Source organism: Barbus barbus (assembly GCF_936440315.1).
Source record: "Barbus barbus genome assembly, chromosome: 21".
In the NCBI taxonomy this organism is placed as follows: Eukaryota; Metazoa; Chordata; class Actinopteri; order Cypriniformes; family Cyprinidae; genus Barbus; species Barbus barbus.
In genome coordinates, this window is record NC_136749.1 from 12,699,591 (window position 1) to 12,713,640 (window position 14,050).

At 35.2% G+C, this 14,050-nt stretch overlaps 2 protein-coding genes across 2 annotated transcripts; both read right to left on the bottom strand.

The window, feature by feature from the left end:
• Nucleotides 1–386: 386 nt before the first annotated feature.
• On the bottom strand, nt 387–9,666 carry LOC306887157 (germ cell-specific gene 1-like protein). The gene is made up of 7 exons (XM_079444699.1): nt 9,312–9,666; nt 7,034–7,425; nt 5,707–5,895; nt 2,993–3,040; nt 2,674–2,826; nt 2,464–2,575; nt 387–2,300 (listed from the first exon to the last, which is right to left on the bottom strand). Exons 2-7 carry the CDS (start codon nt 7,227–7,229, stop codon nt 1,928–1,930), a joined length of 1,071 nt encoding a protein of 356 aa, XP_079300825.1. The 5' UTR covers nt 7,230–7,425; nt 9,312–9,666; the 3' UTR covers nt 387–1,927.
• On the bottom strand, nt 8,207–12,504 carry LOC306887158 (ubiquitin-like protein ATG12). The gene is made up of 4 exons (XM_079444700.1): nt 12,364–12,504; nt 11,423–11,559; nt 10,494–10,556; nt 8,207–10,143 (listed from the first exon to the last, which is right to left on the bottom strand). The coding sequence occupies exons 1-4, from the start codon at nt 12,464–12,466 to the stop codon at nt 10,084–10,086; spliced, it is 363 nt and encodes a 120-aa protein (XP_079300826.1). The 5' UTR covers nt 12,467–12,504; the 3' UTR covers nt 8,207–10,083.
• Nucleotides 12,505–14,050: the final 1,546 nt, after the last annotated feature.

Genomic DNA, 14,050 nt, shown 5'->3' on the forward strand with positions numbered 1-14,050 from the left:
TTTTACACGTATAAGTAGTGTTGACCCTACCTCTACACCTTAACCCACCCTTTAACCTATACCACCAAACCTGCCCCTTAACCATATCCCAAATCAATAGCAGCCAATCTGTTTTGCTATTCAACATGAACACAATATGTACACTCCTGGGGCAAGTATACAGTGGTTAAAGACCTATATAATGCATGTTATGCAAAACTTGCATAATTCTTACAATATCATACAGTACTGCTCTCAGATGTGAGAGAAAACCACACCATCTGATGGTTGCAACAATTCCACATTTAGTAGATATTTCAAGCAATACTTTAGAATTTTTATATTAACATTTACATTATTATTTTATTTATTAATTTATTATTTATTTATTTGTTTGTTTATTTATTCGTTGTGGTTTGGGTGTCAATTCTAAACCAAATAAAAGAAACCATACAATACAGAAGGAGATATTACAGAAAATGTTTTTGGTTACAATATAACATGAAAATAATACAGGCTTTGTGATCTGACAAAATCCCAGTGTAATCCACTCAAAAGTCTTATACCTTCCAATATATAAATGAAATTTTCCTGAATCCTCACATTTGGAAATCCACTCACATACAGAGAGTGACATTTTCCTCACACCTTCTTCATATTGCACAATATCACATACTGACTGAATTTCAGCCACAGACATACCTGAAGAAATCATCTATAAAGACATTTTGCATAGACAGTTTTTGCTAGTCAGTCAGTTAATCAGGCAAACAAAACATACAAGGCCATTGTTATAAAAACTAATTACAGGGATATACCACCCAAAATGAAAATTCTGTCATCATTAACCCACTCTCAGGTCATTCCAAACCGGTATGACTTACTTTCTTCTGTGGAACATAAAAGAAGATATTAAGGGGTTGATCTTTTGACATATAAGTGGTCATTGTACTATGAAAACATCTGTTTCAGAGCTCAAAACTTTCTAGTTATTCTAAAAACAGCTGAACAGTTGAAGCCCGTCTGCCGGAGAAGATGATCAATACCTGCTTCTACATCACTGCCTGTTTAGCCCCGCCCACCGATTCACGCATATAGTGTTTATGAGAGAAGTGAACGCGCAGGTCTATACAGAAACCAAATGATAAAAATGGCTCTGAAGACAACAAGATGCAGTGCCAAGTTGTGGAAAAGCAGTCTTTGCTTTTCCTTCCTTCTGATCCCAATGTTAGGAAAGAGTGGATGAACTTTATTTTTAATGTTTTAAGTTCCAGACCGCATCAATAAGAACTTGGTCCTTTGTTCACTTCCTTTTACCGTAGATTCGTTTACAAACAAAGCACAATTTGATCTGGGATTTTCTGAAAGATTGAAACTAAAAGATGATGCTGTGCCGACTATATTGGATCCGACAGTAACACGTGTGAGTGTGAGTAACTGTTTTTATTATGTGGTCAATATTGCTTTGTCTGTTAAACAGATCGTTTGATATGTACTGAGTATTTATGCGTTTTAAACCTAAATCAGAGCAGTGTCCATCTGTCAAGGATGTAGCCTGTCAAACATACACAAGCGTTAGCTAATCATTGCTGTGGGTGTTTACTTCAGAGTCTAAAATCCGGCACGTCAATTCAAACAGCGTTCTAAAGACGGGGGTCAAACACAGGACAAATAATAGCCTATTACTTCTAAATTATGATGTTTATGAAAATTTTGATAACATAATAAGGGGAACTCAGAGAACAGTACAAAATAATAAAAAGGCAGTTCCTGCCACTTTTAAAAAGAAACAAAATTCTCCATCCACTGGCCGTTAGTGGTAAACAAATCATTTTGATTACTACCATTGTTCAAGTTATTTTCTTTTGTGTTCCACAGACGAAAGAAAGCCATATAGGTTTGAAATTAAACGATGGGGACTAAAAAATAACAAAAACATCATCCACGATTAACAAGGAGAATCTATTCCATTCATGGCCTCCTTCATCTCATCCATCTCTCTTTCACAGTCCTCACACGAATCTTGTCCACATCCTCCAACCAGTACCAGGGTGGGCACATCCCTCTCTTGCTCCAGTCCCATGCTCCCACTGGATGCCCACATAGAGCTGATCATCCCATTTGGGCACTGTAATAGGCCGCTGACAGAGTACAGCCCTCCACCTGGGACCACCTCATCATAGGAAGGAGCGTGGCTTGTAGCACGGGCCTCCTCTAATCGAAGCCTCTGGCGGTGACGTAACTCAATGACTGTTTTTGTGTAAGAATTAAGGGTCATAACTGCAGCACCCATGCAGCAGCTGAAAGACACCCATGCAAGACTTGGAGTCAAGAAGTGAGTGAAAGGACCGTGCAAAAGAAAGAGGAAAATTCGTAAACATCTATAAAGTTCATACAAAGAATTAAATCCACTTTAATCAAATCATAATCAAGCCAAACTTTTCTTTATATAATCTATTTGTAAAATTTTGTAAGTGTACTCACGCAAATGACCAGCCATAGTCCCATGTCTGCGGTCTCCAGTCTTTGGGACCCACAATCACAGTTAGCTGAAATACGGTGGTGTACATCATATGAGCCACCATCCCTAACAATCCTGAAAGAAAAACGTAGGGGGAAATCAAAATTATATGCATTAACAATAATGCAATACTAAAATTGACCACAGGAGGGAACCAAGGACTACTATCTTACCTGAGAGCACTGTACATATGGCTGCGAAAGCGTTGATTTTGAGTGCATGCATTTCTTTATGAGCACACAACACTTCCACCCACATGAGTAGAAAGCCCATGCCCAACAAACTGATGTACATGAACTCAGCAATCATTGACAACCACAGAACACCTGCAGCAAATGCACACAGTTCACGTACATGAGCACTTACTGTACAAATACAGAAAGCCTTGCAGGCACAGATACACCTACACACATCATTGGTTATATCATTCTGCAGAGATCATTTCATGCACACACACACACACACACACACACACACAAACTGCAATCTTACCATGAGTCTCTCCAGGAGTAAGATCCAAGAACCGGCGACATCGTTCTCCTGTAATGTAGCAAAATGAACAAGAATACCAATGAAATCCAATGTCTGACACACTAAACAATATGATTATTTGATAAATCAATGGTGCATTTTTTTTAATTACGTTTTTATATTTACAATCACTTTGGCACTAATATCAGTACTTTGATGTCAATTTTAAAAATTCTAGACACAAGACTTACAGCCAGTAATCAAAATGCATATTTTCAAAACTCTAACACCTTCTCCAATTGAGTAAACATAATACACATAAACCTAAATTCATTTGTTCGTTTTATTATAATCACCTATTCAAAATGACACAAAATATCAAAGTATTACTATTTCAATAATCAAATCACACATTGCATCTGAGATGGATGTCTATTCATGTCATTACAATGATCTAAATGTCAATTCAAAAAACTGCTCAAAATGATAAGTATATTGTATTACTCTTAAAGGGATAGTTCACTCAAAAAGTAAAATTCTGACATTATTAGCATCCTTCACTTGGTCTTAACCTGTATGAGTTTCTTTCTTCGGTTCTTCACCACAAAATAAGATATTTTGATGGTTGACACAGAAGAAAGGAACAGGTTTAGAACAAGTGGAAGGTGAGTAAATGATAAAATAATTTTCATTTTTGTGTGAACTATACCTTTAATGTATAGCTTAAACAATATTCCATGTGATGATCAGGAACATCTCAGGATATTTCAGATCTAGTGACACCAATTACTGTCATCGTCACCAAATGTACTATTGTCTATGGATGTAATACTTCATAAGCATTCTGTTTTAGACTCTGTTTATGGTCCCTATGCACAGTGATCTAAATGAATGTTCCTGTATTTCATTATAAGTTGTTTAAACCAATCATTCTGCAAGTGCAAGGTTTCTTTAAAGATATGACTGTGCAATGCTTTGTTTTGAACACTGGACAGTCTGTGTTACAAGTAATGATTTTTTTGTTTGTTCGTTTGTTTGTTTTTCAAGTTTCTAAAATTAGTGCCAAAATGGTTATAAAACTGTAATTTAATGAAAATGACAGGAACAGTTTTCTCAAATATAAAATTTGTGTCCTTTATCATCATGGTTCAAACTCTTATGACCTTCTTTCCTCCATGAAATACAAAAGGAGAAATGTGACAGAATGATCTTGCAGCTCTTTCCATGAAATAACAGTGAACGGTGAGTAGGGACTGTCAATTAAAATAACAAAAGCACCATAAATGTGATTCATACAATTTGTGCACTATATACCAAGTCCTCTGAAGACTACATTTGATAAATTTATGAAGGGAAAAGACTAAATATTAAATTGTTTTAAAATTATCTGCTGCACCTCTGAAATCTTGTGCATATTTGCACACATTTAAATAGAGCATATCAATATATGGTTCTGACATCAATCATCACCAAAGTTATTGTTTATTGCAGGGGTTCTCAACTCTGGCCTTGAAGGTCCACATTCACAGAAAAAAATTATATTAATTAGTTTTTTAAGGTAAGTGGTTGCAAACCATTTATTTTATCTAAATTTAAATAAAAAATGTTGAACGATAGTCAACTAAATTTGTTTATTTAAATGTAGCTAAAATAAATTGATGGCAACCGCTTACCTTCAAATTTTTAGTAAATTCAATGAATCATTTTTTCAGTGTTCCTTCAGAGTTTAGCTCCAGCTCTAATCAAACACAACTGAAAAAGCTAATCAGAGTCTTCAGGATTACTGTATAAAGATACAGGCAGGTGAGTTTGATCAAGGTTAGAGCTAAAACTGGATCGTGACCTTCAAGGGACAGCACTCAGAACCCCTGGTTTATAATAATAATAATAATTCATTACATTTATATAGAGCTTTTCTGCTTTTCTAAGCACTCTACATTGTGAGGGGGGGGGGGGGGGGGGGGGGTCTCCTCGTCCACCACCAGTGTGCAGCATCCACCTGGATGATGCGACGGCAGCCATAGTGCGCCAGAATGCCCACCACATACCAGCTTACTGGTGGAGAGGAGACAGAGTGATGAAGCCAATCAGTGTAAACCAATACCTTTGCTATCATTCAAGGGGATGATTAGGAGGCCATGATGGTCAGAGACCAATGGGAAAATTTGGCCAGGATGTCGAGGTCACACCTCTACTCTTTTTGAAAGACATCCTAGTATTTTTAATGACCACAGAGAGTCAGGACCTCGGTTTAACGTCTCATCCGAAGGATGGTGCTTTTTGACAGTATAGTGCCCCAGTCACTATACCGGGGCGTTAGGACCCACACAGACCCCAGGGTGAGCACCCCCTGCTGGCCTCACTAACACCTCTTCCAGCAGCAACCTAGTTTTCCCAGGAGGTCTCCCATCCAGGTACTGACCAGGCTCAACCCTGCTTAGCTTCAGTGGGCAACCAGTCTTGGGCTGCAGGGTGATATGGCTGCTGAGTTTAGTGTGACCAATTCACCAAATTTGACAATGAATATGATGGAATGAAAATGGACAACTTTCAGCTTCATTATATGGGAAAGAGCAGCATGAAAATCCATCCTAACATCTCCTTTTGTGGTCCTTGCATAAAAAGAACATGATAGGTTGGAAACGACATGAGGTGAGTGGATACCTCAGCGTGACAGACTTTTAATTTTTGGGTGAACTATTACTTTGATGTCTCTTGATGGGAGGTTTTCTTACCATCCGCATGTTTTTCACAGGACTCCCAAAATCCTGTATGGAAATATCTGAAGGTATACTTGTCTTCTCCCGTCTCCCAAATGTAGTGCACTGCATTGGCCAATTGTCTTTGTCGAATCCTGGCTAGTTCCTCCCTTCGCTTTGGTGATAATGTTGGTAGCAGGTTCCGTGGATCTGCAGTGGGGCTTTCTGAAGAGATAAGAGGACAACCAATTAGCCTGACAGTAACCTGAATGAGTGGATGGTATGGTCAGTGTTTGTATCATTAGTAGTAAGGATGTTTCATGGAGTCTTTCTGCAGGCTCCATTATTACGCCAGTAGGTGGCAGCCATCTTTATGAATGAGCCATTCACTCAACCAATGTGGTCAAAACATGGACTAATAATTAAAAAAACGAAACAACACCATTGCTGTTTAGAGATGTGCAAAAGTTAACTGTGCTTTCTTTAAGAAAACATTATAAATTATAAGATACTCAATTCTTAAAGAGATCATTCACCCAAAAATGAAAATTTGCTAAAAGCGTACTCACCCTCAGGCCATCCAAGATGTAGCTGAGTTTCTTCATTAGAACAGATTTGGAGAAATTTAGCTTTACATCACTTGCTCACCAATGGGTCATCTGCAGTGAATGGGTGCCGTCAGAATGAAAGTCCAAACAGCTGATGAAAACATCACAATAATTCACAAGTAATCCACACAACTCTAGTCCATCAATTAATGTATTATGAAGTAAAAATATGCATGTTTATAAGAAACAAATCCATTATTAAGATCTTCTAACTTTAAACTGTTGTTTCTAGCAAAAACACATGTCCATAATCTATAATAACATTTCCTCCAACATCCAGTATTTCTTTAGGACTGTTTTTACTTGTAAACAGTGCTGGATCTTGTGTACATTTCTCTCATGATTCTTTTTCACTGGAGAAAGAAATATTGTGGTTTTAAGTTAAAAGCGGCATAAAGATACTTTTGTTTATTACACATAGCTTTTTGCTTCATTGGAGATGTGTGGATTATTTGTGGATTATTGTGATGTTTTTATCAGCTGTTTGGACTCTCATTCTGACGGCACCCATTCACTGCAGAGGATCTATTGGTGAGCAAGTAATGCAATACATAATTTCTCCAAATCTGTTCTAATGAACAACCAAACTCATCTACATCTTGGATGGCTTCAAGGGTGAGTACATTTTCAGCAAATTTTAATTATTGGGTGAACTATCCCTTTAATGTCATACTTAAATTGTGATGTTGGTCTGAATATCAGTATGAATGGGATTTATCACGCAGGTAATATCAAACCAGAAGACTACATCATACCTGTAGTGTAAGGTTCACTGTTGTTCTGGCCACAGTTCTTCATCTTGACAGGTGACAAGCAGAGAGGTTTGACCACCTTGTGCGTTCCTTCACACCAGTACGATGTACAGAAAGCCAGCACAGATAATGCGAGGGCAAGGGAGGTCAGGAAAAGAGAGAGCAGGGAGCGAGAACGCCTGGACATGTGGTCCAACATGCTACCCAAAGTGAAGGCAGAGGTGGTTTATAAAGGGCAAACAGGGATCAGTAACCAAGAACAAGAAATCTTTTGGGATGAGAATGAAATTGAGAAAATTACATAAAGCAGAAATGAGTAAGAGATCCCCGTGACAGATGGTAGGATAAATGAAGATGTGGATTTATTAAAGGAGAGGGTCAGACCAGGGAAGAACCTTAGTAAGAGAGGAAAGAACAACATATGTCACAGGCTTACACTTTGTTCTGGGCAGATGTATTATTATTATTAATAATATTAATATTACATTAACCACAAAGATGTCATCCTAGCACTGGACCTTTTGTGTTAATAATTCCTGGCACTAGTATATCATTATATTAATTATTATTTAAATATTTGATTGTTTTGATTTAGATATTTTAATATGTCACTTACTTATGCTGTGACAGAAACCATCACTTAGTCTCATTAAATTGTTTTATTAGATACACTCTTTTTAAAAAAAAAGGTGCTTAAAAGGTTCTTGACAGCGATGCCATAGAAGAACCATTTTTGGTTCTTTAAAGAACCATTCAGTCAAAGGTTCTTTAAAGAACCATTTCTTTCTTACCTTTTTATAATTTGAAGAACCTTCTTTCGCCACAAAGAACCTTTTGTGAAACAGAAAGGTTCTGCAGATGTTAAAGGTTCTTAATGGAACCATTTAGACAAAAAGATTCTTCTATGCATGATGAAGCACCTTTATTTATAAGAGTGTATTATCTGATTACTTTATATTTGTGATTTATTATGTAGTCCTGCACATAATAAGTATTTGGTTTTCTAGCATCTTCTGCAAATTATAGCCGTTTCCAAAAGTGACTGTGTGATTTTGAGATCCATCTTTTCACACTAGGAAGTTAGGAACAGATGAGGAAATTCTATACAACAACTACAAAAGGTGAAAACAAACACTGATGCTCTAGGACACACAATGCATTAAGAGCTGGAGATGTGAACTTTTGAACAGTTTTAATTATTTTTTCTTGTTTAAAGATCATACATTTTCAGCACTATATGTAGTATTTAGTACATGTTTGGTACTGCCAACTAAAAGCTACATAAAATTACATTTACATGTTTCCCAGAATACAAAAAAAGTTGACAGCCACATTTACACATCATACAGTCACTGTTGGAACGAGTTCAGATATGCAGAAGATGCTAGAAAACCAAAGAATGTGCAGGATTTGGAGAATCTTTCTGAACTGCTCAGGACAAACATCTGCTACGTTAAACTGCTTATTCAGGACAGTCCTAAAATAAAATACAAATAACTTTTTTTTATTTATGATCCCTTATTTTGTTAAAATTATTAATATCTTACATATTCTGCAAAGGGTATGTAAATTTATGAGCAAAACTGTGTAATCCATAGATAAAACATGTTTACGTAATGCTGAATAAATGATGTGAAACTATTATTTATTTTCAGTGCAGCCCTGAATGGGATTAAAAATGAGAAAAGGAAAAAGCGGGAATTCGAAGGATTACGTTTGAAGTTACGTGATGAAATTATTAGTTAAGCTCTTGCATTAAGTCTAACTTTACTTGTAATCCTCTAATAATCTGTTTTAATCTGTTTGGGCTTTGTAGGTGTGCATGTTTCTTTTTTTACTCTTTTAAAAATACATATATATTTATTTTTTACATAAAATATGGGGTTTTATAAACATTTGATTGTAAAAGAAATTTAAAATATATATATAGTTTAATATCTGAATAAACCTGAATACATTACTGTAGGTTACATCAACAAAATTCATTTTCAAGGGTTAGCTCAACTGGAAATAGCTTTTTAAGGCAACAACCGCACATTTCCACTTTTTACAGTTTATTGGAATATAGAGCCTAAATTTAAAATCAGTTGAATGTGTTTGTAAGCGTTATGAAAGACAAAATGTCTGCTAATCATAACAAATGCTTAAATCAATTTTCCTTTAAATGGCAATACCTTTTATGCATTACATTATTACATATGCAGAACTGAGAATGACATTTACATTCTCATTTTACAAGAAATTCAACAATTATTCTGCATTAAAAAAGCTGATTTTTTACCTGAGCATATTAATCTTCTTACATCATGTCCATCGTAATGATAACTCCCTATTTCGATCCATTAATTTGTATCTTTTTCCACCTTCTGTGCAGCTGTTAAACACAGAAGGTTCTCATCTCTTTGGTTCAGCATGCAGTTTCCCTCCTTATCCTTTTGCGATTATTTCTGCTTTTCCCCTTTTTTGGTACAATCCTGCCCAAATCTCCTCCTTTTCCTGCCTTTCCTTGAAAATTGGTGTCACACTCTACCAAGAGCATCCATAATCCCTCTTCAGTCCATCTGTTAGCACCGTCTCCATCTTTCTATCTTGTCTTCATTTACATTGCTCCACCGTGGCTTTATAAACATCCCTCTGTCCCACCTATTCTTCACACCCCTGTATGTATCTACCACCCCTTACATGTGACCTGTTCTGTCCTGGGACATTACCCACCCCTCCTGTGAAAAGTAATCACTCTGTACTACTGAGAATCGCATATTGTCCTTGTCCTTGTAAATCACTTCAGCATGAGCTTAAATATGAAAAACATGCATCAAAATTTGCTGCTAAAAGTATTTGGTGTTCTTTTGATTTACACCTTAAAAAGTCCCATGAGATATTGCATTGTTTTACAACATTATTTACATTTTATTATTTACAAAAAATAACACATGAAAAATCAATAAGTTATAAAAACAATCATGATGTGTGAGTGATGTTTTTGATACTGTAAGTGTACAGGTGTATAAACGAAAGGGAGAAAGGGGGAGAAAAAAAAAAAAGTTGCACGATCATCCCCAGGCCTGGGACTTGCAGTAATGGAGAACTAGTTTACCATCACTTCCAAAACACTGCAAAACAGAGCAGAACAACAAGGTTTACCAAGTCAATCAGCAAAACACACTTTTTCTTCATAAAAGTTAAGGAATCTAAAATGGCATTTTTCTGGCATAACCTATTATACACATTATAAATTATACTGGTAAAGTTAGAACAGAAAATTGTGCTGGATATTTTTGGAGCTTCGATTTTACCTAAAAAGTCAGAAAATAAGCAGATCCTTAAACACTGTAAGACTTGCTAAGCAGCATTTACTACTGTGAATATGGCAATCTGACATCATTTCAGTCTACATCAAATGTTCTTACTAAGCCAGATGGGTCAGAGTAGCATTTGGCAAAAAAACAAAAAAAAAACATACCTCGAAAAGCACACCCACTTCTTGGTCTGGTGATGGAGAAAATGACTGATTGACATAAATGAACTGGTGGAACAGCAGAAAGACAAAGTATTCAGCACAGAAGAGCAATAAGAAGAAATAAAACTCTTATAATTATTATTTTTTTCTGTTTGATTTTGTGAGTAATTTTACCTTGACTGGGTTCATAAATACACATTTTTATGAAAACATGACATACATGATATATTTGTGTATATATTATATTTATTGAAATATGAAAATATTTTATTTTATGTAACAATTATTTAAAATATATGGGTCAAAGACAAAAAAGTTATTTTTTTCCCCATACATTAGTGTGTGTCCTGTTTAATTTGATCTTACATCACTATTGCATACATACTATTTTTACCATGATTTATAGAAGACACCCACTAAAATGTCATTCAGTGCAGCAATATTTTATATACCAAAAAAATCTTGTCAGGCATATTTAGATCAAGAATCGTTAGATGACATTAAAAGACTCTATCTTTTAACAACAGTGAAAATCTAATTGTAGTTTAAAATATTTATCTTTGCCACCATCCTTCAAACCACTACGTTTTACCCATTTGTCAGCAAAGTTTTTTTTTTTATTAAAATATAATGAAATACAGAATGATCACCTTTTCTTTTATATATTTTAATAAGTACAGGTCAGAATAAGTATGTTGTTTCCTTTTTACATCAATATATGTGTTGCGCAGTTATTCGCCACAAAAGCTATTTGAAACATCAAAGTATAAACTTGCATTTAATATGTATTCTATGTATATAAAATCACTTTTGTGAATTGAATTTGATGCAGACACCAAAATGGATGTCTCATCTTTTAACCATATTTATATATATTCATATACACTGCTCTTGAATGTAATGAGGTGCCATGGTGAGGGTGAATCACATACCAGTTGTTCACTAGGCTCCAGTTTGAGAAAGCGTGAGATAAACTGAGCGAGTGACTGTACTGTCCTCCCTCTTTCCACGGACCATTTTTTGGACTTCATGATAGGCGTATCTCCTACTGCTTTCAACAGCACGTCAACTGAAATATAAAATAAAAATGCATATCTGGACAATGTGTGGACCATATTTATTAAAGGGATAGTTCATCCAAATATAATACTTATGTCATCATTTACTCACCCTCGTTCCAAACCTGTATGAGTTTCTTTCTACTGTACTATACAAGTCACTGGCTACCGTCAAGTGTTCGGTTACTGACATTCTTTAAAATATCTTCTTTTGTGTTCAGCAGACGAAAGAAACTCACAAAGGTTTGAAACCTTTATTTCATTAAATGTTATAGTAACGTTATCTGTAAGTTTAAAATTTGAAGTACACTGCAAGTGCACATCCAGAACAAGTACACTTTTTCACAAGGGTCTGCTAAAAATGTGACTCTGTACATCAATAATAATGATATTGCACTACATAAATAAATTAATATTGCCCTGAGTTACACAAAGGCGTTCATACCAACGCAATTAAATGTTAAATAATACTCGGTAGTATCTTATTACCTATTGTTGAATAGGTGATAATATATAAGAATGGTTCCACTAGAAGAATGGTTTAGGCCATAAAGTTAATTAGCGTTTAGCATTAACTTTATTTAAAAACTACAACTCTTGTAATCCCTGTGAAAGTAAAAAGAGCACGTGCCTGCTTGGCCAGCCATTGGCTGCCTGTAAACAAACGGCAACTTCATTGGCTGGCAGAGCAGTCAATCTTCGCGAAATCCCGGAAGTAGCTCGCTAATAAACTACGCGAAATAAAAACAGCAGCAGCGTTTAGAAACGAATGTATAATCGCTGCTCCGGTCATGTATATAATTCTAAAACCATACTCTTTTTCTTCTCATCCGACGCTCCAGTGTGTTCAGTAGCAGTGTGTTGTATCGAAGGATCATCTTTTTGATTTTCTGTAGGAGATTCTGCGGAGTCAGACATCCTCCAACAAACACACACGACAGACAGAGCAGAGGCGTACTGCCACTGAGACGACCTTTCAAAGTAAAAGTCTACATTTAAAAGACAATCATAAAACTAAAAAAGTGAGATATATTATAGATTCATTTATAGGTTGTTGTTGTTGTTGTTTTGTTTTTGTTTTTTACAATAGCCTATATTAATTTGAACTCAATTTAGTAATAATTAGCCTGATTTTTCAAATTAAAAGTCTCACATTCTATTTTGTTAACATATCATGAAAAGAAAAAAATATATAGATTTATTTATTATTTATTAAGTTTGTATAGTTTTAAGTTAAGTGAGTTAAAATCGTTTTAATATAGGACCAAAAGATTGTAAGGATACACTACACCTCTGGGTGGCAACATTTTCATCAGAATGTTATAAGATTAAAACTTGTTCTGGAAAGCTTGTTGTGTGTTGGTCTGACAAGTGTTCAATAGATATTTATGTGTTCTGGTATTAAAGAGATCTACTGTGTTGCATTTATTGCACTTCAAATGTAAGTACACTGTTTACTTTGATACACCTCTTGGCTCCACAATGTTTTATCCCTAAACATTCAAACATATTATGGTATTTTTATGCTTTAGTAGAGTCAAAAACTTACATACAGCACCTTTAAGTATTTCTTTTGAAATCTTGGGAATTTACAGGAGAGCAGATACGAATCCATGTTTATTTTATTATTTTGGCATTGTAAAGGTAAAAATAGATTGATTTTCTGTTCATTCTTGTAAATGGATTCTCTGATCCAGTAAACCCCTCCTTCAGTAATGCAGGGTATTATGTGTGATCTCACACACTGGCAATACTTCCAGGCATTCATCATTGTATTAGTAACCCTAGTAATAGAGTATTTTAGTGTGGCTTAAGCTGTGCTAAGAAAGAGGAAGTGATGTGATGTGATTCATGGCTCAGCTGCAGCATCCTTGAATTCTCTTCCCAGGCAGGAAACCTTGGCCACCAAAGAAGAAAATTGTCATTTGTAGCCTTTAGTCTATAATTAATTTTAACCATATGAAAACTGCATCATATTTGATACATGAATTTTTAAGGTCTATAAAAAGAAATTCTGAAAAATCTGTTTTACATCTGTTTTTATCTCCTACGTGCTTTCTCTGACTGATAATTAAAGTTTTTGTATATTTTCGCATAGCAGGCCTTTAGAGAGAGAGAGAGAGTGTGTGTGTGTGTGCGCGTGCGTGTTTTTGTGACAAATGAGGACATAAATTTGTATAATGACACAGGTATGAAACAGGTATTACAAGGTGAAGGTGACTTTTCAGGACACTGACCCATGTCCCCACTTTTCAAAACGTGTGCGTGTGTGTGTGTGTGTGTGGACAAATCATGTAAAATGTATTATATTTAAATATACAATAAAAATCTAGAGCTTTGATTATAAAAAAATTTGATTAAGCAGTGATACAAAGATAAAGAGTGACAAGTGATATTTATAATATTTATATATATATATATATATAGAATCTTTTCTATTTCATCTAAAGGTTCATCTTCTTCATTTAAATAGTCTAAACTAGATTTTTTTTCTCACTATTA

What these genes read in the sequence shown, in the direction of transcription:
- LOC306887157 (XM_079444699.1), bottom strand. Translation starts at nt 7,229, where the DNA reads ATGTTGGACCACATGTCCAGGCGTTCTCGCTCCCTGCTCTCTCTTTTC. An exon ending in TACTCCTGGAGAGACTCATG is followed by an intron (nt 2,827 to 2,992) that starts GTAAGATTGCAG and finishes CATTTGCTGCAG; the next exon opens with GTGTTCTGTGGTTGTCAATG. An exon ending in CATATGTACAGTGCTCTCAG is followed by an intron (nt 2,576 to 2,673) that starts GTAAGATAGTAG and finishes TTTTTCTTTCAG; the next exon opens with GATTGTTAGGGATGGTGGCT.
- LOC306887158 (XM_079444700.1), bottom strand. Translation starts at nt 12,466, where the DNA reads ATGTCTGACTCCGCAGAATCTCCTACAGAAAATCAAAAAGATGATCCT. An exon ending in GTCGGATGAGAAGAAAAAGA is followed by an intron (nt 11,560 to 12,363) that starts GTATGGTTTTAG and finishes TTTATATTTCAG; the next exon opens with TTGACGTGCTGTTGAAAGCA. An exon ending in AAGTGGGTGTGCTTTTCGAG is followed by an intron (nt 10,144 to 10,493) that starts GTATGTTTTTTT and finishes TCTGTTTTGCAG; the next exon opens with TGTTTTGGAAGTGATGGTAA.